General features: G+C 50.0%; 2 protein-coding genes across 2 annotated transcripts in view; one reads left to right on the top strand and one right to left on the bottom strand.

The window, feature by feature from the left end:
- The first annotated feature begins 802 nt into the window (after window positions 1-802).
- On the top strand, window positions 803-8,239 carry PHOX2A (paired like homeobox 2A). Its single transcript, XM_036747979.1, has 3 exons — window positions 803-1,028; window positions 6,064-6,251; window positions 7,769-8,239. Exons 1-3 carry the CDS (start codon window positions 803-805, stop codon window positions 8,237-8,239), a joined length of 885 nt encoding a protein of 294 aa, XP_036603874.1.
- A 2,499-nt stretch (window positions 8,240-10,738) lies between these two features.
- The window catches only part of INPPL1 (inositol polyphosphate phosphatase like 1), a 35,625-nt gene continuing 18,569 nt past the window's right edge, over window positions 10,739-27,794 (bottom strand). Inside the window, exons 14-29 of the mRNA XM_036745395.1 lie at window positions 27,029-27,146; window positions 25,273-25,369; window positions 24,975-25,113; window positions 24,064-24,163; window positions 23,676-23,764; window positions 22,042-22,123; window positions 21,825-21,914; window positions 18,587-18,700; window positions 18,379-18,467; window positions 15,826-15,913; window positions 15,367-15,522; window positions 15,105-15,183; window positions 14,854-14,997; window positions 12,682-13,339; window positions 11,711-11,844; window positions 10,739-11,559 (exon numbers count right to left, since the gene is read on the bottom strand). Of these exons, the coding sequence (XP_036601290.1) occupies window positions 11,469-11,559; window positions 11,711-11,844; window positions 12,682-13,339; window positions 14,854-14,997; window positions 15,105-15,183; window positions 15,367-15,522; window positions 15,826-15,913; window positions 18,379-18,467; window positions 18,587-18,700; window positions 21,825-21,914; window positions 22,042-22,123; window positions 23,676-23,764; window positions 24,064-24,163; window positions 24,975-25,113; window positions 25,273-25,369; window positions 27,029-27,146 (2,268 nt within the window). The 3' untranslated portion in view covers window positions 10,739-11,468. The remainder of the gene's footprint in view (window positions 11,560-11,710; window positions 11,845-12,681; window positions 13,340-14,853; window positions 14,998-15,104; window positions 15,184-15,366; window positions 15,523-15,825; window positions 15,914-18,378; window positions 18,468-18,586; window positions 18,701-21,824; window positions 21,915-22,041; window positions 22,124-23,675; window positions 23,765-24,063; window positions 24,164-24,974; window positions 25,114-25,272; window positions 25,370-27,028; window positions 27,147-27,794) is intronic.

Below are 27,794 nucleotides of genomic sequence, written 5' to 3'. Positions count from 1 at the left end.
TTTCCTCCACCCCAAAAATACTTAAAGAGGGTAACCCCCACCCACCCTTTTCAGAAACCCTCTCTTCACATCCCCACAGTCTCTCTCTTCCCGCTGCTGTATGTGGGGGTTGATGGGGGGAAGATGACCCGGAGAAAAGAGGCTGGGAGAGGGGACTGTCGTCTGTCTCCAGTCACGACGCCCCTTCCAGGCATACACCTTGTCACCACCACCCCCTCCCCCGCTCTTCCTGGTCCCTCTCCATCCAACCCTGAGCTAATCTTGTACTTTCTCACGGAGAATGTGGGAATGCGGGCAAGGCTCTGGCCACCCAGCAGCCCCGACGGCAATGGGTATCGAGGAGGGGACTGAAGAAGGGAAAGGGAGAAAGGCTGGGAGCTTTGGGATCTCCCTGGAGGTACACGTACAAACAGACCCCGCAGTAGGACAGGAGGCAGCGGGGGAAGGGAAGAGAGGCGGCCCCGCCCCCGACCCGGGAGGGGGACTGGAAGGCGGGGGTCTGGGGGCGGCTCCCGGTCCCTCCCCCTGCCTCCGTCCCGCCCCTGCCCCCGCCCCGTCCATCCCGTTATAAGGTGCGGCCGCTGCGCTCTGGCGGGACAGTGGGGCCAAGACTAGGCGGGTGGGACTGGGCTAGACGGGACGGGACGGGACTGGGCAGCCCAGTTCTCCGACTCCTCCCTCTGTCCCTTTGCCTGCCGGCCGGTGTCCCTCTCTCCACAAGTCTCTTTGCCCGGCTTCCCCTCCGTCTCTCCTGACCGGCGCCCCTTCCTCCAGGCAGCCCACCTGCCCGCGCCGCGCGCCCATGGATTACTCCTACCTCAACTCATACGACTCCTGTGTGGCCGCCATGGAGTCCGCCTACGGCGACTTCAGCCCCTGCGGCCAGGCGGGCGCCTTCCAGTACAGCCCCTTGGGGCGGCCTGCCTTCAGCGCAGCAGCCGCAGCTGGGCCCGCCTGCCCTGGCCTTGCCTCACCTCCCTGCGGCCTGGGCGCCTTGCGGGACCACCAGCCCGCGCCCTACTCTACAGGTGAGCAGCTGTCCCGGGGCCGGGATGGGAGAGATCTAAGGAAAGGGAACATTGCTGGGGCTAGCGACCCTGGCCCAGGGCTTGGCCAAGACCCTCAGAGTGGTCTAGGAGGACACTGGGGACAGAGGCGGGGACCAGGGAGTGAGGATGGGGACAGAAGAGGCCTGAAGTGCATAGATGGAGACATAAGGACCAGAGAGGGGTCTTAGATACCATGAGACCAGGGGTCAGCGAAAGGAGATGGAAGTGGGACAAAAAGAGGAAAACAAACACGGGAATGACCAGAGGAGATAGAGGATGTAAAGGTGGGAACAGAAAATAGAGACGTGGTAACCAGGAAGAGGTGGAAATCTAGATATCAGGGAGAAGGGATGTAGATGTTTGGAGGGGGGGAGAAAGGATAAGGAGGGTGCCCCCACCAGAAGACATGGAAACCAGATCAAACCGATCAGAGATGTGGATGTAAGGATGTGAAGCCAGGATGAAGAGATGGGCAGATGAAGAGATGAAGACCAGTAACGGTAGATGAGGATGGGAGAACATGGGAGAAGATGTGGGTACCAGACCAGATGGCTAGAATGCATGTGAAAATAAGGATGAGAACAAATGGGAGATATGGATGGGAGACTGACATACGAATCGCTTACTGTGCAGGGGACTGTGATACCAGAAGATCAATACACAGGGAGGGATTTGGGGAGATAGGGCCACCAGGAGGGAAGGTGAGGATGTGGGAACAGGAAGACTTGGGGACCAGGAAATTAGGGGATGTCCAGAGGTGATAGTATTATTAGGAGAGGGAGGATTAGGGAATGGAGTAGTGTGGGGACCAGGAAGAGTAAGATGTAGGGCACTGGGAAGGAATATGAGGATCCAGAAGCAGCTAGGAACAAATAAGGATATAGGAATTAGGGAAAGATCAGGATGGTGCTGAGAGAGAAAATGGGGATACCAGGAGAGAGATGGGCACACAGGTGAGGACTGGGGAGAGATCATGAGGATATGAAGACCTGGGGACAAGAAAGGAGAAATGGAGATAGATAGAGGGACCGGGGAAGGAAGAGATGTGGGGACCATGAAAGTGAGGAGGGGGAAATAGAAATTAAAGAGAGGAGATCTGGAGGTGGTCCTAGATCAGAAGAAATGATGACGCTATGGGGAAACAGACTCGTCAAGGCTGGACTGGATACCGGAGTATCTGAGACTCTGGGGAAGAACAGGATGGAGGTAGGAGATTGGCTCATTGGTACAAGGATGGGAAGACCCGAAGATAGTGGGTACATTCGAGTGAAAGGGGTACTGGAGATATGATTAAAGAAATTGAGAGGAAACCTGAGGCCTGGAGAGGGGAAGATTCGGGATGAAAGGGCTGAGAAGGAATAGAGGGCTAGATGTGGGACCATAGATGGAGAAAGCTGCAGGAACTAGAGGTAGGGTGGAGTGAGGGCTCTGGGGGGTGGGGTAGGAGCAAGAAGGAAAAGAGGGATGGAAGGAGGGAGACCAGAAAGTAGAGATGGAGGAGGACAGAGAAGACAACAGGGCTGGAGAGATGGAGTCAAAGGGATGGGAAAATGGGGGATGAGGTGATAGGGACCAGAAGAAACAGGTGGAAAAAGGAGAATCGGGAGAGGATGGAAGCAAAGGAAAATGGAGTCATGGGGACAAGGAGCAGAGGTGACAGGGACCACAGGACAGGAGAACAGGCTAATGCTGAGACAGGAACAGGGGGCAGAAGAATTGAGGAGATGCCAAGGTATCTGGGGGCAAGGTGGGGAAGAGAAACCTTCTTGGGGAAAAGGAGAGGGGAGGGGACAAAGAGGGAGTAGTTGGAAAAGCACAATTGAGAGATGACGTGTAAGAGACCAGATCTCATCCCAGAAACAAAATGTCAGAGGACATTAAATTTAATCCCCATTTTTTCAGGGGGCAGAAACTAAGACCTAGAGAAGGGAAGGGATTTCCCAAAGTCACACAGTAAGTTAGAAACAAAAGCTAGAACCTATCGCCTGCCTCAAAGTTCCAGGCTCTTGTTGCCACTGGAATCAGTCCAAGAGAGGCCATAGTGGGATGAGGCTGCAAAGTGATCTGGATGGGAAAGATGGGGAGCAGGACAGCGTGAACTGCCAGGAGTAGGGGGGATGGAAGCAGCCAGGGTCAGACCTAAATGAAAATGACAGACAAAAAGGGGAGGCAGCAGAGCTTCAGCAGCAGTCAAGATGAAGATAGACCAAGTCAGAGCAGGCCAGATCTGAGGGATAGATCCCAGCTGGCAGGTTGAGGGAGGGGAATGGGAAAAGATCCTATGATGGAGGAATTGTGAGAAGGGAGAAAGGTAGAGGAAAGATCCTAACCTGCACCCTGCACCCTAGTTCTGATGGGAGCAGCTTCTGCCATTGCCGTGGTCACACACACACATACACACACAGACACACATATACACACACATCCCACACACACCCCTCACACCCCCACATACACACCCCAGGTCCTACATCTATGACCAGAGAAAGGCAGAAAGGGAAAAGATGAGGAAACATAGAGAGAAAGGGGAAAGGAAAAAAGGATGGAGAGAAAAGGGAAATTAAAGGTAGGGAGAAAAGAGGAGAAAGTTGAGAAGAGAGACAGGTGGAGCTGCATACAGGAGAGAGCTGGGGAGATGAAGAGCCAGGAATTTAGCCTGTCCCATCTCCCAGCTCCCCCACCTCCTCACTCTCCCCACACCTTTCCCTACCCCAGATTCTCACTTTTCCTTATTTCTTAATGTTTCTCATACCTACCCTCTTTTCTGTTTCTAATTTTCCCCTCCTCCATTTCTCCATATCACTCATTCCTTTTGAACTCATCTCTCCATATCTCTTTGTGACTCTTTGCCCAATTCCTCTTTCCATCATCTGTTCCTCTCATCTTTCCATTTTTCTTTCCTCCTCATTTGTCTCCCTGTGTTTCTCTTTTTCCTGTCTCATTTTCAATGTCTCTCCCTTTTCTCTATGTCTCTCTTCATTGTCTCTCATCTCCCCATATTTCTTCTCTTTCATTATCGCCCTGTATCTCTGCTCTCTCTCTCTCTCCCCTGCTGTATGTGTCTCCGCAACTTTTCCCTCCCAATCATTTTCCTTCTCTCTGTCTCCTGTCCCCTTCTCTCCTTTCCTCCACCCCTTATTATCTCTGTCTATCTTCTCTCCTCATCACTAATCTCCTTGTCTCTCCTCTCTCTCCACCTTTCTGTGTCTCTTTGTTTCCTCATGTCTCTTCTCTCGTCTCTCCTCTCTCTCTCCTTGTCTCTTCTCTGGTCCCATCTGTCCATTTCTTTCCTGTGTTTCTCTCTTTATCTCTTTGTATCTATCTCCTTCTCTTGCCTCAATCCCCATCTCCCCATCTCTCTCCTCTGGCCTCAAATAACCTTGTCTCTCTCCTCTGTCTCTACATCACTTCATCTCTGTCCCCATCTATACATATCTCTCTCCTCAATTTTCTGTCTTTCTCCTGATCCTCTTCATCTGCCTGTTTCCTATTTCCCCTTTTCTCTGTGTCTGTCTCCTCAATTCCATCTCTCTGTGTCTTCCTCTTCTGTCCGTTTCTCTATGTCTCTCTCCAATTTCCAAATCTCTATCTTGAATTTGTCTGTCTCTCTTTCTCTTCTCTGTCATTCTATCTCCACATTTCTCCATGTCTCTCTCCATATTCTCCCCCTCACTTGCCATCTCTCCATGTATCTCTCTTCTCTCATCTGTGTCTCTCTTCTTTCCCCATTCCCATATCTCTTTCCTTTCCATCTACATTTCTTCATGTCCCTCATCTCTCCATTTCTCTATCTCTCCTCTCTCCTCCATGTCTTTCTGTGCCTTTTTCTTCTGTCTCTATTGCGTGTCTCTCCTCTCCCCACCCTTCTGTTTCTTTTCTCTCTCCATGTAAATGTCTCTTTTCTCTGTCTCCTCTTGTCTCTCCCCTCTCTCTATTTCTCCTCTCTTTCCACCACTGGATGTCTTTCCTCATCTTTGTGTCTCATGCCTTATCTGTGTCTCACTTCATCTCTCTTGTTCCCATCTCTGTCTCTCTGCTCTCCCTCATTCCCCGTGCCTTGTGTATTTTTATAACAATCCTCTGACATGTTTCTCCCTGTCTTTTCTCTCTATTTCCCCCATCTCTCTCTCTTCCTTCCTCCCTATCCCCCACATTTCTTTTCTCCTTCCCCACCTGTCTCTTCCGTTTTTTCATGTCTCTCCCCTTTATCTCTCCATATCTCTCCTCTCCTCATCGCTGTCTCACCTCATCTGTCTCTCTTCTGCCCCATCTCACGTCTTTTCTCTCCATAAATGTCTCTTTCCATCTTTCCTGTCCCCATCTTTATGTCTCTCTTCTCACTCTGTCACTGTCTCTTACCTTTCCCCATGTCTTTATTCTGTCCGTTTCTTTCTCTCCTTTTTCTATTTATCCCTTCCCCTCTTCTCATCCTCTCCATATCTCTTTTCTCAACATTTCCCCATGTCTTTTTTTCTGTCTCTCCTCTCTCTGATTCCCTTTGTATCTCTCCCTTTCTTTCTCTCCATAGCTCTACTCAATCTTATCACGGTGTGTCTCACCTCACATCTGCCCTCCACCTAATCTCTCCATGTTCCATCTCATGTCTCTGTATCTCCCGTTCCCCTCCTTCTCTTCTCTTTCACCGTGACTCACATCTTCTCATTATTCTCCTCTGAATCATCTCTCCTTGTCTCTTCTCTCCCTGGGTATCTCTTCCCATGTCGCCTGTCTCTACCTCCTCATGTTTGTCCCTTCTCTATATATTTGTTGCCCTCCTGTCTCCCCATCTCTCCCCTGTATTTTTCCTTGGTCCCAACTGTGTCTTTCCTCCCTCCCTGTTTTTCTCTGGCGTTCCCTGTCTCTGAGTCTCTCCTCAACCCCATGTCTCTCCCAATCTGTATCTCTCCTGTCCCTCCATGTCTCCTTCTCTACGTGTAGCTCGTCTCTCCGTGTCTCTCCTCTCTCCGTATCTCTCATCTGTCTGTGTCTCTCCTTCCCTGTGTCTCCCCTCCAGTGCCATACAAGTTTTTCTCCGACCCGTCGGGACTAAGCGAGAAACGCAAGCAGCGTCGGATCCGCACGACCTTCACAAGCTCCCAGCTCAAGGAACTGGAGCGAGTGTTTGCAGAGACCCACTATCCGGATATCTATACACGCGAGGAGCTGGCACTGAAGATCGACCTCACCGAGGCTCGAGTGCAAGTGCGTGAAACTGACCGACCAAATGGGGGGGGGGGGCGGAGTCCAGGGAGCAGGGGCTGGGTGGCGGGGCAGGGACTGGAAGGAGACTGGGAGGGTCCCCAGCACCTCTGGCACCCTTCTAAGGTGAGTGACTCCCCATCAGTACCCACTCCCTCCCTGCCCCTCCCGGGCTAGCACAGTGCCATAAGCGAAACTCAGACCTCTGCCCCCCAACATGAAGACAGGTTAGATAGCAGTCAGGGTCCAGCATCCTGAAAGGAACCGGGAGACACTTCTCTATGCCTGAACTGTGCCTGGGGGAAGAGGTGCACTGAGCTAAAGGGCTCCACCAAGGGGATGGGAAAGGGACAAAGAAGGGAGAGTGAGGAAGGTGAAAGTGAGGACTTGGGGGGGGGGGCAGTGAAGAGACAGAGGAGGATAGAGACAAGGGAGAAATAGCTAGGAAAACTGGCAAAGAATGGGAACAAGAGAGGAACAGAGCAAGAAAGAAGACAGAGAGACAGAGAGGAGGCAAGAGAAGGGAGATATGGGGAAAAAAGAGAGGGACAGAGAAACCTAGGTAAGAGGATGAAAAAAGAGACTGGAGAAATGGAAGAGAAAGATGGAGAGAGAGAGAAGTAGAGGGATGAGGATAGGAGGATGGGTGGTAGAGGTAGGGAAAGGATGGGAGAATGGGGGGGGAGACAATGGAGAGAGAGGATGAGAAAAGAAATAGAGAAAAAAGATAAAGGGGTCTCAATGAGAGAAAGAAACAGAGGGTAAGGCATAAATAGGAGGAAACAGAAAACAGGCAGAAAGAGGGAGAATATATTTTACATACATACATAAATGTATGTGTGTATGTATTTCCAAATTCAGTGTTTACTGATACTCCCAGTATGAAGGAAGAGAGAAAATTCTAAGGGCTGAGAAGGACTAGAACAAGGAGATGAGGAGAGGGACAGAGCAGGTAAAGGGGATGGGGAAAATGAGGTAGCCTTAGGGATTAGAGAAGGAGAGATGGAAAAGGAAGCAGAGAGAAGCTCCTTCTGGGACTCAGTTTCTTCTTTAGTTTCTCCACATTTAGGGACAGAGGGAGAGACTGGCTGAAACCCAGCTCTATCCTGATTCTCTGGCTAAATGTTTTCTCTAGCCACTAAATACATATTACAAATGAGGTATTATTTGTAAATCACTTAGCACAGAAATCACATAGTAGGTACTTAATAACTGCTTACTGCCTTCCCCTTTCCTGGACACTACAGCACCCAGTCTAGCCTTGCCAGGGGATAACAAGGAAAAGGAGACAGAAGTAAATGGTAGACAAGATGGAGTGATAGACAGAGAGATGGGATGGTCCAAAAGGTTCATCCCATGCATCCTTCTGGCTTTGATTCAGCAGAATCAGACTCCTCCTCGCCCCTGCCCCAAAATGTCTCCAGTACAAGATGACCGTTCAGACCCCTGCCTAGCAGCCCCCACTGGCCAGATGGAAATTCTTTAATCCATCCTCCATTCATGTCCTCTCTCCTCTCCAGGTCTGGTTCCAGAATCGCCGGGCTAAGTTTCGGAAACAGGAGCGGGCAGCCAGTGCCAAGGGTGCTGGGGGAGGGGCAGGTCCTCCAGGCACCAAGAAGGGGGAGACCCGATCCTCCTCTGAGGACGATGAGTCCAAGGAGTCCAACTGCAGCCCAACACCAGACAGCACGGCCTCCCTGCCCGGCCCTGGTGGCCTAGCCAGTCCAAGCCCTAGCCTCAACCTCAGCCTCAGCCCCAGCCCTGGCCTGCCCCCAGCCCCAGCCCCTGCCCCTCTCAAAGGGCCTCTGTGGGCTGGTGGGCCAGGGGGAGGAGGAGGTGGGCCTGGGGCACCTAGCCCTGCTGAGCTGCTCAAGGCCTGGCAGCCTGCAGAACCAGGGCCTGGCCCCTTCTCTGGCGTCCTCTCCTCCTTCCACCGAAAAGCCCCAACCTCGGCCTCAGCCACTGCTGCCCTCAAAGCCAACCTCTTCTAACTGTGCCCCTCGCCCCCTGCCCCAGCCTCCTGGGAGCTGCACAGTTGAGATGCTCCTGCTTCCTCTCCCTCTCAGACAGGGGCAGGCAGGCATTGCCTTCCCTTCTGGGGATCCTGCCATGGCCAGAGACATTGACCTTCACTCCACCAAGATGTTCCTTTCCTCCCTTCTGAGCCCCGTCACTGCGGGAGACCCCATCTCTACCTCCCCCAAGCATTTCCTTCCTGAACTTCTCTTGGAGAGATAGCCCACTCCCCTTACCCTGCCCTGACAAATGTACCCTTTTCTCTGAGAATCCTGTCTCACTGAGACACCCACTCCTCCCCCCCACCACGACCTGACCTTGTGAGAATGATCTTGCCATAGCCAGAGATGACCCTTCTCTCAATGTGCCAATCCCCAGAAATGCCCCTTCCTTCCCACTCTTCCAAGACCACATCCCAAGCAGGGATGCTCTGTGGCTGGAGGCACTATCGCGGCCAAAGATGTTTCTCTCTGGGTGACTGAGGCCCACCATCAGGACCCTGGGTTATCAGTGACAGCCAGAGTGACAGACACTTTCCTTTGACTCCCCATCCCAAGGATCCACTATGCCTGGACATGCCCTTCCCTGGAGAAACAGGCGACTGCCCCACTTCTGGGGACTCCTCCCTCAATGTTCATTGTTCCCTCCTCTGATTCCCCTTCTCCACCCCCTCCACAAGTCCCTTGGGAAATTCCTTAAACCAGCCCAGCCCCTCATAAAGTTGGGAAAAGGAGATCAACTGAGGTATGGTGTATGAGGAGGCACCGTGGGAAGGAGCCCTTGACCACAGCTGGCCCCTTTCCTGGGCTCTGCAGCTGGCAAGATGGAGTCAGTGGCTCATCCACCCCCACAGCCAGAACCACCCAGCTGGGACCTGACTCTTGACAACTGGGCCTAGAGCTGAGGACTTTAGAAACCATGTGGTACATCCTAGCTCATTTTACAGAGGGGTAAACTGAGGCTAGAGAGGGGAAGGGAGTTACCCATGGTCACACAGCCAGTAAGGAGCAGAGCTGCCTAGGCTCTTTGCTCTCACTTCGCAGGGCCATTCATGGGTCGGGCCGAGGGCAGGGAGGAGGGGTGACTGTTACCCCAGATCAGGATCCCTAAAGGCCAGGCAAGGGCATAATTATTTCCTCTTTTTTTTCTTCCAACTTTTGTTTTCCATTCTAAAACTCATCTGTAATTTATTGAGATCAAATTCTGCTCAATCCAAATAAAATTAATTTATTGAAGCCATTCAGGAGGCCCTAAGAGAGCTGGGAGGGGAGACTTAGGTGCAAGGGTAAGCTTTGAGCCCTACCCACAGGGAAACTAGTAGGCTGCCTGCACCACCTGTGGGGAGCACCAGAAGCCCCCTCCCCACACCAGTCAATCAGCTGGCCCTTTATTCAAGCCAGTGTCTTTGGATAGATCATTGGCCTCTCCAGGCTATTAAAAAGACAGTCTTGCCATAGCGACAGACCAACCCAATCCCTTAGCCTGAAGGGCTTTATCAGAAAGGTATGATAGCCCCATACTTGTCCCAGGGTTAGATCCAGATTAGGTGGGTTGATTCTCCCACAGTTCATGTCAGACATGCCAGCAAAACAAGCCAAATGGAACTGAGGCTGCAATGAGACACAGCCTCCAGAAGCAGGGAGGCAGTACTCCCCAAATCTGCTGACAATCAGACCACAGATGGAACACTGTATATGGTCCTGGCAGCCCCCAAATTTAGGACAAACTCGTTTGTCGATCAGAGGGTGGCCAGGATGGGGAAGGAATCTGGAGGTCAAAACCTATAAGGATGAAATTGGGGCTACTTGGCCTGAAGAAGGGAACATGTGTTAGCTGTCTTCCAGAATACAAAGGACTGTCTAGCAGAGTAGGGAGTAGGATGGGAAAAGGCAAATTTCTGACACAAGGAGAAAACCCCCAAACTTGGAGCTGCCCCAAAGAGGTACAGTCTGGGCAGGCAGTGGGACCCCTCTCACTATGGTCTTGGAGCAGAAGCTAGACGAGTCCTGGTCATCAAAGAGTAGAGACTGGTGAGAAGAGACAGTTGACACTGAGGTCTGGTTCACCCCTCCTCCATCTGCATAGAGATGGCTCCTATGGCCTCCTCTGCCCTCCCCTTTTTCTGAGTTCTTAAGCTGCCCATACCTCAGGACCACCCCGCTCCCATTTCAGTGTGTCCCCCTCCCCTATTCAGACTCCTAGGCCTAGAACAAAGAATTTTAGAGCTTGCTGGAGTTTAGAAACCATGCTCTCATTTTGCAGAAGGGGAACCTGAGGCTCCACATTTGCCTGCTTTTGGTAGGCATCACAGACGAAGTGAGTGGGCTGCAGTGGATAAGCAAACGGGTCCTTTATTGCTGAGGGAGTTAGGACTGGGACTCAAAACATGCCCTAACTCCTCTCCCTCATAAAATAACATTAATGTGACCACACACATCCCTCCCTCTCTCCCTCCCTCCCTCCCCCCACCCAGACAATTAAATTAACACAGAACCCTCCCTACCCTTCCCCCCATGGCAGTGGGGACCCCAGCCCAGCCAAACGGGAGGAAGGGGACTGCTCCTTCATTTCCGGATGGGATGCCAGTCTGGGTGGGGACCTGACTGAGTGCTCCCTGTGGCTCAGGGGGTCCCCAAGATGAGGAGGGAAAAAGTGTGAAATGTAACAAGGACCCCCCTTGTACTGGCGCCCTTTCTCCGCTGGGGACGAGGCCCTGAGCAGAAATCAGTACCCCTCCAGCAACCCCAATGGGGAGGAGATTTGGGGGGACAAAACCTTGGACCAATGCCATCCCTGGAGTAAGCAGAAGAGCTTCTTAAATTAGGCAACCAACCTCAAACCCTAATGGAGAGGGGAGCGAACCAATATAGATGTAGAGAGACACTGATTGGCCAACAAGGATGGAGCAAGAAGTGCCCAATTGGGTAAGGAGAAGAGTGGCCTGGGGAATTCTCCTCCCCTGAGGCGGGAGTCCCCCCAATAAATAGGCAGAGGGAGACACTAGTAACTATGGCAACCATCCTCAGCACTGGGTAAGGCAGAATGGACAAGTTCCTTCATGATGGGGATCTGGAGGGACAATCCCTCCAAACTTGGAGGGGAGGGGGTCAGAGAGGACACAATGGGCGGTCGGGGCCCTCACAGTCTGGACGGGGCCCTGATGGACCACGGCCGGTCAGGCTGGGGCAGAATCAATCCTGAAGGTCACTTGCTGTGCTGCAGTGAGTCCAGCAGGAGGCGCTTGTGAGCTGGGTCCTGGACTCCAGCCTCCTCCAAGTCCTCCTCAGTGATGTCACTGCAGGGACCCCGACTCAGTCACTGGGCAGCCTCATAACCCACCAACCACCCCAGCCATGGGCTCCTCCCTGGCCCCAAGACCTCTGTCATCCATGCAACCCCAACCTCCCACCCCCACCCCCAGCTCTGGGCTCCTCCCTGCTGCTCACCTGAGGAACTCCAGGTCATCCCATCCGTTGTGTATCAGCCCCTCCTCATAGCACTCCATGCCGAGGGCCCGAAGCCAGGCACCCATGCTCCCCTCGCCCAGGCTGCCTGCCCGCCCGGTCTGTGGGCATGGAGCCTGCAGGCACACACCAAGCACTCTCAGGGTCCTGGCTTGCCCACATTCCCTTCCTCACCCTCTTCCTCCCCATTTAGACAGAGATACACAGAAGGGGGGAAAAGGGGAAGGGGATGGAATGAGACAGATGGGGGAAAAGGAAACATCAGAGATGAGGGATTCTCCTGGTCAGTCATTCAATCCAAGCAAATACTTATTAAGCACCTACTATGTGCAGTGCCCCATTTATTTGGGGAAACAAAAAATGAAAAAAGACATTCCTTGCCCAAGGAATTTAGTAGACCGTGGGGAAGTAGAATATGTTCATAAATAACTATAATTCAAGGGAGTCTGAGAAGTCAACAGAGACAGGAAAGACTGGGCAAGTAGAATTCCTCCTGGCTTGCGGTATCAGTAAAAGCTTCAAGGAGGAAGTGGCACCTGAGCTGATCCTTAAAATAACAGATAAACTTCATTGGGCCCAGAGGAGAGGAGACGGTATTTTGGCTATGGAGGGTGGCCTGGACAAAAGCACAGAGGTGGGATATAACAAGATGAAATCAAGAAGTCCAATTTGGGCGGAAATTGGTATTCTGCTTAACAGAATGATGGGAAATACGACTGGAGCCAGTCTGTGGAGGGCCTTGAATGATAGAAATTTATCTTGTAGGCAGCAGGGAGTCATATGTTTTCTGAAACAACAGAAGACCCAAAAAAGCAAAGCTAGTTGGGTAGCAGAGACATATGCCACAAACAATATGGCTAGCCAGGAACCCTACAGCCAACAGACACAGACACAGCCGCACACACATACACCCATCCCCACTGCCCTAACCCCATAATTACACACACACAAACCTCCTCAGCCAGGTCCTCCTGGATGCTCTCGCGGATTCGAGGAGGGGGAAAGCCAAGGGGACGGCCATAGTCTGGGGGAAGACCCCGGGGAGGCAGGTCTAGGGGGCCCCCAATCAGGCCCCCTCTGGCCGGACCAGCAGCATAATCAGCCTCACTCAGCGTCTTGGCCATCTGTAGCACGGAGCAGGATCGGTCATCCCCACTGCTCACCTCCCCTAGGAAGGCACTGGCTGGTGAGGAACTTGGAGGCAGTGGGGGCCGGGGGTGGGTCTTAGGATTCAATGGCCCCCGAATTTCAACCCCTCCCCGGCCCCGGCCCCCAGGGCCCACCACAGGCAGATCCAGGCTAGCTGAGTCAGGCAGTGGTGGTGGAGGGAAGTCAGGTGGGGGCAAGGTGCCGCCCTCTTCATCTGATGAGCTCCCTTCTCCTGCTCGAGGGGGCCGTCGTCGGCCCGGTTGCAGGGGGGGCACTGTTATAGCCACCTTGTTCTTTGTAGCCGGAGTGGGAACCTTGGCAGGAGGGGTGGGGGCCGGGGGGTCCAGGGGCAACAGCTGGTGTGGGACCCCTTCCAGGACATAGTAGGCTGGGTTATTGAAGCTATTCTTCATCGGGGGGGCTGTCATCCCCTCTGGTTCTGGAGCCCCTTCTGGCTTTGACCTGGGGATGGAAGGAATGGCTCAGTAGACTCTGGACTGAGGGTGGGTGAAGGCAGGTAGAGGGAAGAAAGTTAGGAGCCCTGGATTCTAGTTCCAACTGACACTGATTCAATGTGTGACTTTGCTTAGTGCCCAGCACATAGTACGTGCTTAATAAATGTTTACTGAACTGAATTGAATTGGGGAAGACCCTTCACTTCTCTTTGCTCCTGTATAAAATAGGGAGCTGTGCTAATGGTCTCTGAAGTTTGTTCCAGCTAGGATTCTATTCTAAGACAACCCACAGCTGTAGAGGAAGTTGCATGGGGAGGGCCTTTAACTTCAAGTGAAATCTGAGCCAAATTTACGTAGGGGACAGTAGGAGCCAAAAGGAATGGAAACATGAGCCCTTTAATTATGGTAAGTAAGAGACTGCTGAAGAAAGCAGCCTGAAGACTTCTGTTGCCTTTCCAAGAAGGCATCTGACTCCAAAAAAGATTCCCAGTGAGTTATTTCTACTCAAGTCAGGAAAAGAACCAGGATTAGAACAAGCAGTGATTGATAACAATTAAGAGTAGTAAGAAAAGTCTCAGATTGTACCTAGGATTGTACATGGGCAAAGTAATGCATATATAAAGAGCAAGTTGGTAAACTCTGCATCCTATTTCAATTTAATTAGCACTAACACAAAGAATATTTACACCTAGCCATTCCGATCTAGAATTCCGTTTTTATTTTAAAAGGCAAAACTGAGTGGCAAATAAAAGCTCATATTTACAAAGCATCTTAGCTTCCTAAGTACCACTGTGAAACAGGCAGGTAGTACAAGGATTATTCCCATGTAATTGGGGTGAAAGGGCCCAAGGTCAAATAGCGAGTGAATGTCAGAGTTGAAGTTGGAATTCGGCTCTCCTGACTCCCAACTCCAATGTTTGGTCCACTATACAACACTGTCTCCACTGTCCCCTTAACCACAACCAGGGGAATCCTGGTTCTGTAAACCACAAAGGCCCATTCAGAGTCGAGGCACCACCATCCACCCAGTGGAAACATAGGAAAAAAAGAGGCGTAAAATTTAAAATTTCTGGAGCAGGTTCCCCACCCCTGTGTCTGGAGGGTTGTCCCAACAAACACCAAACTACAGAATGACGGCAAACAAAACTGGGGGCATAGGTGACAGGAAGAACAGAGGAACAGCTGGGAGGGGTGGATCACACAATAAAGCTGGGAGGGAACTCGGAGATCATTTAATCTACTCCTTCCATTTTAGAGAGCAGGAAGCTAGAAAGTCTAGCGAGGAGAAGCAAATTACGGGTCCAGTCCCAGAATTTTGACTCCAAATCCAACATTCTTTTTGCCATACTCTGTGATGGGGAGAATCTTCACCTGGGGGGAGGGGTTTCCTCACTTGGGAAGGGAGGGTCTTCACCTGGGGGGACCTCACCTGGGAGCGAGGAGGGGTAATCCTCACCTGGGGGGGTCCTCACCTGGAAGGGGGGGGGAAACACTTACCATTGAAGGGGGGGGGATCCTCACCTGGGAGCAGGGGGTGGATCCTCACGAGGTGCTCCACGAGGTGGTGCTGGAGGCCTTCCTGTTGGAGGCGGCTTCTCAGGCTCATCAAATAGCTTGGACAGAGGGCAGGAGACCTCGGTAGGACCCGGCTTTCGGCTCCAAGACCTGAAAGGCAGGGGGGCAGATCCAGGAGCGAGGGACGAGAGGAGGGCTAGACAAGAAACCTTCCATCGGACTCCTCAATCTTTCCAGTCCCCTGCCCCACCGCTTACCTGTAGTCCTGGCTCCCTCGGGAGACAGATGGTGGTTTCCCCTTTGCTCCTGCTTCGTCCTTGTCAACACTTATCCACTCTAGGGGGTAACAGGAGGAGCTCATGAGTACGGTTCCCCCCACCCCAGGCCAGGACCCCAAAAGCCTAGCTGCCACTGAGGGTCTACCTCAGACTCCTGAGGCCCAGGGTTGCTCCACCCTCCCAGGACTAAGGTTTATCTCCAGTCAGAGCCTCCCATCCCCATCCCTGGTGGTGCCCCCACCATAGAGCCGCTCTCGGGTGCCTAGCCGTTCAGCTGGCACCCGCACCTTCATGGAGCCTCTGATGTTCCCTGTTTCTTCACCACGGTGGGATAGGAAAGTCAAGAACTGTTGAGCTGTGCTGCCAATCATGGACTTGAGTGCAATCACACACTCGCCTAGGAGGTGGACAAAGAGACTTAGATTCTCTACCTTTTCCCCAACCCCACCCCCATCCTCAGACTTAACCCAGTCCGTAACCTGTCCTAGAAAGCACACCCTCCTCCCTCCCCACAAAGACCCACTCATCCCACAAACCTTTGCCCAGAGAACTCAGCCTTCTAACACTCTTCTCCTTTCTTCCAGAGACGACCCTCTATCCCTTCTGCCAGACGGCCCTCCTCACCCCTTTTTCCAACTTCCTTAGAGATCCCCTCCCTCTCTGCTCCCCAACATGCCACACCATGTCCCCTGGCCCTTACCATAAGACTCATATCCATCCAGGGACTTAACAGTCAGCAGCAGGTGCTGGTCCTGCAAGTATTCAATCTCTGACAGGATTGGCTTCAGCTGGGGGAAACAGACATACTATGGACAGTGCCTCCTCACACACAGCCCCAAACACACTCCTGCCCCTCCAACACACCAACAGCTACCTAACAACCTCTTTCACGTGCAGTGAGACCAAACAGACCTACAGAGGTACTCACGTGCCCAAAAGGGAAGGGAATAAACATTCATTAAGTGCCCACTAGGTGCCAGGCTCTGTGCTAAGTGCTTTACAAATACCATTATCTCCTTTGACCCTCACAACAACCCTGGAAAGTAGATGCTAACAACAGCATCCCATTTTATAGTTGGAAACGATGAGGCAGAGATTAAATGACTTGCCCAAAGGCCACATTTGACCTGAGGTCTTCCTGACTCAGTAGAAGCCCAGCGTTCTATCCATTGCACCACCTTCCTGACTCCAGACAAACCTAGGGTCACATAGGGCCTACACTGACATCAGTACACTCTCCAAAACAGACCTTCCTAGCCTCTCACTAGGGCACAATCACAAGTATCAGACGGTGAGCTCATCTCAGTCCCTCACCTGGATTCTCCCCCACAGTCTATAACTGGCTGGTGCAGTTAGATCAAGTAGAACAAAGTGAATCCTGCTCCATATTGCCACCCTTCAAGTACCTCAGAATGGTTATAAAGTGCCCCCAAGTCTAGCCTCTCTAAGCCAAACATTCTCATTTCCTTCCACCAATCCGTGCCCTCACCACCCTGACTGCCCTATCTTGACCACCCATCACTGTGTCAGTGTCCTCCCTAAAACCATGTCCCCCAGAGTGGAATACAATGCACCAGATGTGCCCTGGCTGGCCACCCTCTGACAATAGTAAGAGCCCAATGTAGGTCTGCCTACCTCAAGCCTCCCCCCTCCAGTCCTGGGTCTGCCTGCCTAGAGCCTCCCCTCCTCCAATCCCAGATCTGCCTGCCTTGGAGCCTCCTCCTGCCTCCAATCCCAGGTCTGCCTGCCTCGAGCCTCCCCACTCCAGTCCTGGGTCTGCCTGCCATGAGCCTCCCCCATTTCAATCCATTTTCCATTTCCAGACATTAAAGTGAATTTCTTAAAATGCAGATCTGATCATACCACCCACTACTCAGTAAATTCCAGTAGCTTCCTATCACCTCTAGGATCAAATACAAAACTCTCTGGCCCCTCGTGCCTTTTCAGTCTTTTAACTTAGTCACCTCCCTACTGTGTACTCTTGCATCCAGTGACACTGGCCTCGCCGCTGTTCCTCTCACAAGACCCTCCATCTCTTGGCTCTGGGCATTGACCCTGGCTGTCCCCTATGCCTGGAAGGCTCTCCTTCTTATCTCTGCCTCCTGGCTTTCCTGGCCTCCTCCAAGTCCCAACAAAAATCCCATCTTGTATAGGAAGTCTTTCTTGACCCCTCCTGATCCCAGGGCTTTTCCTTTTTAATTATTTCCTCTCTCTCCTACATATAGCATGTTCATACATATCTGTTTGCTTGCTGTTTCCTCCCACTAAATTGTGGGCTCCTTGAGGGCAGGGGCTGTCTTTTGCCTCTTTCTGTAACCTCAGCACTCAGCACAGTACCTGGCACATAGTAGGTACTTTATGCTTATTAACTGATTGGGACAGAGTAGAATAGAACTTCCATATGCTCTTAGATTTAGAGCCAGAAGGGACCTCGAAGGCCATCAAGCCCAACTCCCTCATTTTACAGATGGGAAAACTGAGGCACTTAAAAGTAAAGTGATTTACACAGCTAGTAAATGTCACTCCCTTATTCTGAGCAGCATTCTCTCTCTACTAATGAAGCCTAAAATGGACTTAGCTATTTTAGCTGCCAAGTCACCCTGCTGACTCCTACTGAGCTAGGAGGGTTAGCCACACCTCTCTCGCTCCGTGCAGCTAGGTGATGCCTTGAACTCAACTTCAACTTGTACTTTTACACCCTGTGACATCTCATCTTATTCAGGCACTACAGCCAGTGTGAAAATGTTTTGGCTTTCCAGTTCTAGAACTTTTGTCAGGAAATCAAAGTCAGTTCATCAGCCTGTGGTTTAAAAATTAAAAATACTTTCTTCCTCTTTTTTGAGAATTAAGGCAACATTTACCCATCTTCAACACTATGGTGCCTTTTTCCTCCACTATTTTTCTTATCCTCACCCCCTAAACTCAATCACACAACACTCCCAACCAAATATACACACACCCCAGATGACGCAATAAGATCTGAGTTCAAATCTAGCCTCAGACACTTACTAGCTGTGAGTTTTGGGCAAGCCCCTTAGACTCTGCCTCAGTTTCCACATCTGTAAAATGGTGATAATAGCATACGTCCCACGGTTGTTTATGAAGATCGAATGGGAGAATATTTGTCAAGTGCTTTGCAAACCTTAAAGCACCATATAAGTGCTGGCTGTTATTATGCCCAGACACATCTCCTTCTCCTAGATCAGTTCCACATCCCACTTCCCTTCCTGCCCTCCCCAACCTGGAGCCTCACCGTGGGCAGCTGCCTTGAGGACCACTGAACTTTGAGGAAGTTGATGTTATCGCTGCTCTGGGCATCATTCTCAAAGCTCTTTTTGTACTCTGGACAAGGGAGAAGAGCATCTCACTAAATGCCCCGCCATCATCTCCTGCCCGTATCTCCCCCAAGCCAGACCCCTGGCACTGCCCCTTCCCATCATCCCTCTTTTCCCTGCTCTGACCTTCTAGGCAAGTGGAGTAAAATTCAATGAAGAACTTGGTGCGGCTGGCAGTTTTGACTATGGCTTCCACGCTCTCAAATTCGATGTAAGCCTGATCCGATGGCTTGGAGAGCCCTACAACAGAGGGAGGAGGGGGAAGAGACAAGGGCCAGCATCAGAGCCCCAGCCTCGGAGCTAGAGAAGTCCTCAGGAGGAATCTCATCCAACCAATGCCTGAACCAGAATTGTCTCTAAAGCTTCCTGGACAAGCAGTCCAGCCTTCACTTGATGACCTCCAGTGATGAGGACCTCACTACCCCCAGAGGTACCCCAATTAACTCTTAGCTCTGTCAGAAACTTTCTTATTACAATGGGCCCCAAAGCATCCCCTCAGTGTTCTTAGTTTTCTCTAGGGCCAAGTAGAATAAATCTCTAATCTCTCCTCTTTCTTTTCAAAAAATGTTTTATCGATACTTTTTTTGACCATTGCTTTCATTCCCCAACCCCACAGAGACCTCCTTGTTGTTATAAAACAAACTGGTACACTGACTATATCTGAATGGATGAGCCTTGTTCAGACCCTGTAGCCAACCACCTCTCTACCAAGAGAAGACACTGGTTCCATCATCAGTCCTTGACAGGTATGCCTGATGATCCCTCTTCTCCTAGTTTTTATTTGTTCTCTCCAGAAACCATCCCCCAGACCCAACCCGATGAGAAAGACAGTCCTTTGGTCTTTACTGACCCCAATTCATCCCTGAGCCCTGGGGTGGACATTTGTCCAGCTCTCCTCTCCCAGGAGGGAAGTCAAAGTCATTATATGACTTGCCTATGGTCGCACAGCTAATAATAATAAAAAATAACAACAGCAACTTGTTCCTACAGATATAATAGTAATAATTATAATTATAATAGCTAAAAATATAACACCTACTATGTGGCAGGTGGGCAGCTAGGTGATGCAGTGGGTAGAGTACTAGGCCTGGAGTCAAGAAGACCTGAGTTCAAATACAGCCTTAGACACTCATTAGCTGTGTGACCCTGGGCAAGTCACTTAACCCTGTTTGCCTCAGTTTCCTCATCTGTAAAATGACCTGGAGAAGGAAATGGCAAAACCACTCCAAAATCTTTGCCAAGAAAACCCCAAATAGGGTCATGAAGAGTCAGACACGACTGAAAACGACTGAACAATACAAAAACATGCCAGGTGAAGGTAGATACTCTTGTGACCCTCACTGAACAGTTGAGGAAACTGAGGCAGACAACAGTTAAGTGACCTGCACAGGATCACACATCTAGTAAGTGCCTGATGCTGGATTTGAACTCAGTTAGGTATTCCTGACCTCAGCACTCTATCTACTTTGCCCTGTAATTGCCTGAAAGTATTATCTCCATTTTGCAAATGAAAAAACAGTGACTCAGAAGTCCACACTCCATGATGCTATCAGATTGATCTTTCTAAAGTGCAGGTCTCCATGTCACCTCCCTCCTCAATAAACTCCAGTGGCTCCTTATCAGCTCCAGGGTCAAATATAAAATCCTCAGGCTTTTACAACCCTTCATAACCTGGTGCCTTCTTACGCTTGACTCTCATCCAAGTCCTCTGTGATCCAGTAACACTGCGCCTCCCACAAGACGCTGCATCTCTGGCCTCCGAGCATCTTCCCTGGAATTCTCTGCCTCCATTCCACACCTGACATGTTCTCCCTCCCCATCTCTGCCTCCAGGGTTCCCCAGACTCCTGCAAGTCCCCAATGAAATCCCACTCCCTGCAAGAAGTCTTTCCCCATCCCCCTCAATTCTAGCACCTTCTTCTGTTGATTATTTCCTATTTACCTTGTCTATAGCTTTTTTGGACAGAGTTGTTTGAACGTTGTCTCCCCACCCCCCCACCCCGCCGCCCCCTTAAAGAGTGAGCTCCCTGAGGGCAGGCATCATCCATAATTTTTTTTAGTATCTCCAGTGCTTAGCACAGTGACTGGCACATAGTAGGTGCTTACTCAATGTTGCTTACTGATGGAAATGACTTGCCCAGGGTCACACACCTAGGGAGTGAAACCCAGAGCTACTTATCACAACTCTTGTATTCTTTTAATTTAAAGAAAGTCATTTCTTTACAAAAAAACGCAGGTGGGATAAGATGGGATAGGGGGAAGAACAGATATAGAGTCTCATACCAGAACCAGGACAAGGGCAAGAAATCCAGAGCGGGAAACATCAAGAACTTAAGAATCAGGGATAGGAAATAAGATATACAGGCAATGGGGCACAGAAATCTAACTTGCCCTACAAGTAAGTAAGGGAAAAGGGGATGGGGGGGGGAGTGGGGTGACAGAAGGGAGGGCTGACTGGGGAATGGGACAATCAGAATATATGCCATCTTGGAGTGGGGGGGAAGGTAGAAATGGGGCGAAAAGGTAGGGGACAGTCTAGAACCAAAGTTCCCACAGGGAAGAACCTAGAACTTGAGGCCACAGAAACATACAAGCTAGGTTTTTAAAGTCCAAAGGTAAAATCTAGAACCTGGAGCAGGGGACCAAGGGAAACCTGGAATATAAACTCCAAGGGAGAGAATCAAGAACATGGGACCAAGGAAAGGAAAAGCCAAAATTACTCTGATTACCACATAACGTATCCAGCTCTTTAAAACTGGCCTGATGCTTTACAGACATTATCTTATTTAAGCCTCACAACAACCCTGTGAGGTAAATTACTTCTTAAAGAAATGCGTCTAGAACCACTAGAACCTGGATCCTGGTAGAGGAGAAAACTGAGAAGGTAAATCCTTGAGATATATGTCTAGTACCTAAAATAGAAAGGCAGAACCTAGAATTTAGATCCTTGGGAGGAAAGCTTAGAAACCAAGATTAGAGAATAACTCAAATAATTTAAAAACTGAGACTTAAAAAAAGATAGAGAAGCTAGAATTTAAATCCCTGGAAGGAGAGTCTAGAACCCAAGGGTAACAAGTGGTTCTGAGAGATAAGGACCTGGCACATCACCTTCCCCCTCCCCTCCACCCCCTAACCCCCACCCCAAATACTCCAATAGAGCACGAACAAAAACGCCGGACCAGAGCAAGAGAGGACCTAGAACTAAAGTCTCAAAATAAGAGAAACTAGAACTTGGGTCCTAAGAAAGAGAATAGAGTCTAAAAGAGATACATTCAGGGAAGAGGCCAAGGATTCCCATGAAGCCCCAAGGGGTGTGTATATGTATGTACACACAGACACACACACACAGAATCATTCACTCTCACCTTTCTTGGAGACAAACTGGGAGGTAACCCCAACTTCAAAGGCTCCAAACACTGGGGAGTGATCACTAGTGACGATGTCATCTGTGCAACCTATGGGGATTAGCAAGCGGCAAGAGGACTAAGGAGACAAAAGCCTTGTCCCCTTCTCCTTCTACCCCCTCCCCAATATTAGGATGCTCCCCACCAGTCACCTCCATCATGGAACCCTAGCTCTTACCATAAGAATTGCAATTGATATGGGTCTCAGGATAAGATTTCCAGAGGATGCGATCACACCAAGAGGGTACATTGGTCCGGACCTACACATGGAATGAGAATTAGAAGGTGGTGCCTGGAGAAGGGGGTGAGCGGCGGGAGCTGACACAGGCGAGGAAAGAAGGAATCCAGGCATAGGAATGACCCTCTCATTTAACTGCTGACAAGAACTGTGTGTGTGTCTGTCATTACACATTTGTACAGAGAACTGACTGCTTTGTCCAGGCATATAGGAACACATGAGAGAACAGGGTTGTGTGGAACTAGACTAGATAGCCAGTCAGTCATCAAACGCTTATTAAACCTTTTCTACGTCCCAAGCGCTGTGCCCTCTATCCATTACTCAACACTTCCTCTAATTAAATATAAAGTAATATAGAATGTAAAAATGCCTTAGAACACAGAATGTTGGAATAGCGGGGTCAGACCGGCAAAAGAATGGAGCTTCAAAGATTATCTAGTCTCAAAACCACAGCCAGTTAAAGCTGACAAGGAGTTGAGAGGTCACATGGTCCAAACCCCTCATTTTAGAGATAAAGGAAAAGAAGTTGCCCATGATCACACAATGAGTCACTGACTGAGTTGGAATATGAACCCTCCTGGTCTTCCTGTTGCCAATTCACTGCCAGCTAGGCCAGAGCTGAGCGAGAGGAAGCATACTTGGTGGGTCACCCTGGGAAAGCAAGGTGGCCAACTCCACATGGAGGGAAGCCCAGAACCCTGGCTGGAGAATGGGGTGGGGTTGGTTTGGTTTTTTTTAGCCACCTAAGCTTGGACTGGACAGTGTGATCCAACCAAAAAAGGCCTTTGACAAGATTCTCTGGCCCCAGGCTCAATATTTCCATAACTCCCTCTAAATTACATATTCTGGATAATTTCACTCTATTCCCTCATTGCTAGTAAACTCTTGCTAAAACTAGCCCTTACTCAAAGTGACGGCTGTGCCACATGGAAGGAGCTGGGGCTGGAGGGAGTGCATTGACAGGACTGAGCCCCAACAGCCTGGGGAAGGAGGGAAGGTTAATGGGTGGAGGGGTTAAATCCCCTTGCTGGCATTCTGAAGATCTCAGGCCATCAATGAGGCGACAATCCCCAGGACAGTATCTGGGAAGTTGGATTCAGTCCCAGGCTGAAGGTGGCAACTAGTTCTATGACAACTCATCCCCTGGGGGGTTCTTATAACACTAACAATTCCTCATATGTGTACAGTGAGACCTTTTGTACCTACTCACTCAATGCATTCCGAGGCTGGCAAAGCAGGGGGTGTTTGTACCATCTGACAGATGGTTCAAATGGCCTCTCTCTAAGCAAGGTCTACACTCCTGTATCAAGGAGGTTGTAAAGGCTTTTTAAAAGTCTAGGATAGACTAAGGAGCAACCCCAGGGAAATTTTCTAAGGCCTTTATCAGCTCTGATGATCTCAGGACAACCCATCCAAAATACTAAGTACTTTAAGATGCTGAGCCTCTAAATTGCAAAGTTCTGGGATTCTATGTTCTATGACCCGAGATTTTATTGCTCTAAGGCTTCTTCAAGATCACGGAGCAGAATCAGCCACTGCCCTACCCCACCACCCTCCAATTCCTCCCTACTCACCCCAGTTGGTTTCTGTTTGTGCCAGGCATAGGTGTCCCGGGAGCCTCGCTCATAGCGGTATGTGGGGGGGAAAGAGATCTCCTCCTCACCTGGCATGGAGGACAGGATGTAAGGGACCCCAAAACAAGCTCTCATGGAACTGGAACCCAAAAGACCCCCCCACAAACCAAAAACAAGACCAGAAAAACCCTCAGGAGATCTCCTTGACCCTAACTCCGGGGTCTTTTAGTCTTGACTCTCCCTCATTAATTCAACACCTCCCAGAAGACAAGAGTGTCCCTCTTCATTGTCTCTCTCCCCTTGCCCCAATCTACCTCTGCACATGTGGTGTGTGTGCTCAATGAATGCATGCATGCACACACACACACACACACACACACACACTCACTGAATCTCAGGAAAACCTTGTGCTTTTCACGCTCCAGGTTGAGCTGGTCCACCCGAAGAAGGGGCTCAAACTCCTTTCGGCTGATGTAATTGAGAATTTCCTAAGATGAAAGGGAGGAGGGAGGTAAGAGTCAGGTGCGAATTTCTCCATCTACCTTTCCTCTCCCAAGAAGTAACCCTATTTGAATCTACCCCAAACCTTCACATTTTTGTCCAGTTCCCCCAATCCCAATATACAGCTGTTCACATCCATTTTCCCCTCCTTTCTAAGTCCTAAGGTCACACCCAGATCCAACATTCTCTGATCTGTCAGCAAGCACTTAAGAAATGCTTATTCTAGGCTAGCCACTGTGCTGAGTAAGGCAAAAACGTCCTTGTTGGGGATTCTGATGGGGGAGACAACATGCAAGATACATAGAATGTAAATGGAAGGTGATCTCAGAGGGAAGGTACTAACAACGAGGAGGATCTAGAAAGATCTCCTGAAGGAGGGAGAATTGGAACGGAGTCTTGAAAGAAGCCAGGAGATAGAGGTGAGGTACTTCCCAGATCTGATGTTCTGTCCTAAGGTCCCTTCAAACTTTAGAGTTCTATGTTCTAGGGTTCTCAAGTCTCTCCTGGCTCTGACATTCTCCATTCTAACATTCTTTCTAGCTCTGCCGTTCTATGTTCCAAGGTCTCTGCCAGTTCTGCCATTCTATGTTCACAGCTATGACATTCCATGGTCTGTATACTAAGTCCTCTTCCAGCTTCAACATCTATGACGATATCTATAGCTCTCTCTATCCCCTATCCTGGTCATTCACATCTACCTATTCCAGAGTCATTAAAAGCAGGTACTTTTAATAAACACGGAATGTACATAATTAAACAGATTGTTCCTCCCTGCCTATATCCACCTCCTCCCCAAACCTGAATATCCATGTCCAGTCGGTAGTTGAGGTCCCCAAACCAGAAGAGATGGGTGAATCGCAGAGACATGTCAAATGCACTGAGTTGTCGGTCACCCAGGGACAGCAGCCGAAGGATATCCAAGTAATTCTGATTCCTCCTGCAGAGAGAGTGAATGGAAGAAGAGGGTCATCCAGGGAGGCTAGGGAGTTTCTAGAAGACAGGAGTGGCTGAGGGTTCACTCAGAGACAGATAACAGGTGATCCAGGGGAGGACAATGATCTCTGACAGGGCCTCATCCCTATCCCTAGTTCCTTACCGGGCGGTCTTCTCATTGCCAGAGGTGAGGTGACAATTGACAAAGCCAAATGAGGTGCCATTGAACATAAAAGAGACACCAACTGCCCCCTTGTTACCTGTGGGGGAAGATCAAGGACCCAGAATGAAAACATGGCAGGGTCATATTAGGACAAGGAAACCCCATGAGGTTCCAAGAGTTGTCCCTCTCCCAAACCCACTCTGCATTCCCTGACCCCACTCCCCCACCCCTTCCCCCTCAAGAAGGAAATAGGACGAATCTACTCGCTCTACCAGGTAACAGACAGAATGGAAATGGAATTTTAGGACCTTAGAGATAACTTTGTCTAACCCACTCCTTTTATAGAAAAGGATCAAATTAGGAAGAGAGATCCCCAACCTAGGGCAGCCAGATGAAACTTCACAAGTGGGCAGGTAAAAAATGTGCCGGCGGCCACCCTGGCCCACCAACACCACACTTCCCCCTGTGCCTAGGCTGATCAGGATACATGGTCAGAAGTCCATTAGAACTCTAGCTCCCTGTGACCAGTGCTTGCCAGGGTTTTTCTCTGACTAGGAGTCCAGGATCTCAACCATCAAAACTAGGAGAGACTCCTGTGGATCAAACAAATTGGTAAAAGACTAGCAACAGGGTATAGGAAGAAAGAAAGAAAAAATGACACTGGATTTTAAGTTAGAGGGCCTGAGTTCAAATCCTGACTCTGCTATTTACTAGCTTGTTCAAGTCATTCAGCCTCTCTAGAGCTGTTTCCTCCTCCATGAAATGAAGGGGTTGACCTAGATCAGGGGTTCTTAACCTAGGAGTATGAACCAAATATGAAAAAAAAAATTTATATTTATTTTCCCTTATCTCTAACTGAAATGTAGCATTTCCTTCCATTACAAATTTTTAAAAAATACTCTGAGCATGGATTCATAGGCTTCGTCAGACTGGAAAAAGAGACAAGGACACATAAAAAGTTAACAGACCCTGGAACAGATGATTTTGAGGTCCCTTCCAGCTCTAAGCCTATGGTTCTCTGACCTAGAATTTGAGAGCTAAAAAAACCATAATAGACTGTCCTCTCTCCATTCCTTTGTTATATAAAAGAGGAACCAGAAGCCCAGAGAGGGACAGTGAACCAGCTAAGGTCACACAGCAAATCCTGCCTCTGCCAGTAACGAGAATCTAGGTGCAATGACACCCAGTCCAGGATTGTGTCTGCTATACTTGCCTGGCAACAGGAAGAGAATGAGCCAGGCTCCCTCCTCACCCCTGCTGGATCATCCCAGTAAATTCAGGAATACAGAAGGGCACAGGTATCCCCAAAGGTGAGATATGCCCATCTTTTTCTCCATCACTAGCTTCTAATATTCAAGTCAAGCTCTGGTCCCCCTCCCCTCCCCAAATCACTTTTGATTCCTGGGCACTGCTGGGACAGAAGGAGGAAGACAGACAAAAAGTTCAGTGGGCTGGGCCCTGTTGGGGAAGCCACAGGTAGGGAGTCTTGGAGTGGATTGGAATGGATGAGGTAGGAGATCTGAAGGTCCACCCTTGCTAGGGTTGCCATGTTCGCACAGGCCTTAGGGGGAGCTCTCAGGATCTTTGCTTTGGAGTTCAAAGGGCCCTCCCTCCTTTCCCAGATAAGGAGGTGGAACCCCAAAGAGAAGTCACCTGCTCAAGATCACTCAGCAAAAAAGAGCAAAGTCAGAGCCCCAACCCAGGTCCTAACTCTAAATTCAGGACATTTGTCCCTAGTCTCAGCCCAGTCCCTTACCCAGGGTGTTGGCGATGCCTGTCTTCACACTGGATGTGCTGACGTGGCTAATGCGGTTCTCGTGTTCTGGCTTCACAAGCACAGCCACCTTGATGTTCCACAGAGACTGCATGGCGATCTGGGGACATGGAAGACAAGCAGGAGTCACTAGGCAGCCCTGAACCTGGGGCCTCCTCCATCCTTCCCACTCTTAGGGAAGTAAAGTCTGGGAGAGCCTAGGGTCAGGGTCCCATAAGCTCATGGGAGATAGCTTAGCCCTCTTTTACTGTGTAGACTGAGGGCAGGAGCATAAAAAATTGTGGCAACATTCTCTTATGACCTTACCCCAACCCTTCTGTACATCTTCATTTTAAAAGGCAGAAAGCCAGGAAGTAGCTAGGGACATAGCTACTTCACCAAGTCCAATTCCCTGCCTGCCTCCCCCGGGGCCAATTCTTTCCCAAATGTTCTTTTCCAGTCACCTCTAATCTCCTGACCTTCGTTATATCCCCCACCCCATAATGCACATTCATATCAGGGTTGTTCCATTCTTGGCTTATACTCTTTTTTTCCCCTGCCCACCTAGATGAAACTCCCCCACCCTTGAAGACTCAATTTGAGTCCCAGCACTTTCTAGGAAACTTTCCCTGACCTCATGCCCAACTCTAAGACCTAAGTTTTCTACCATACAACACAACACTTGAGAGTCAAGGGCAAAGCTGGGAAGGACTTTAAAACATAGGACATCAAATGTTGAAAGCTGAAAGGGACTTTGGAACACAAAACA

Source organism: Trichosurus vulpecula, chromosome 2 (assembly GCF_011100635.1).
Source record: "Trichosurus vulpecula isolate mTriVul1 chromosome 2, mTriVul1.pri, whole genome shotgun sequence".
Lineage (NCBI taxonomy): Eukaryota > Metazoa > Chordata > Mammalia > Diprotodontia > Phalangeridae > Trichosurus > Trichosurus vulpecula.
The sequence above is the reverse complement of the archived record's forward strand: the minus strand, read 5'-3'. Positions and strand labels throughout refer to the sequence as shown.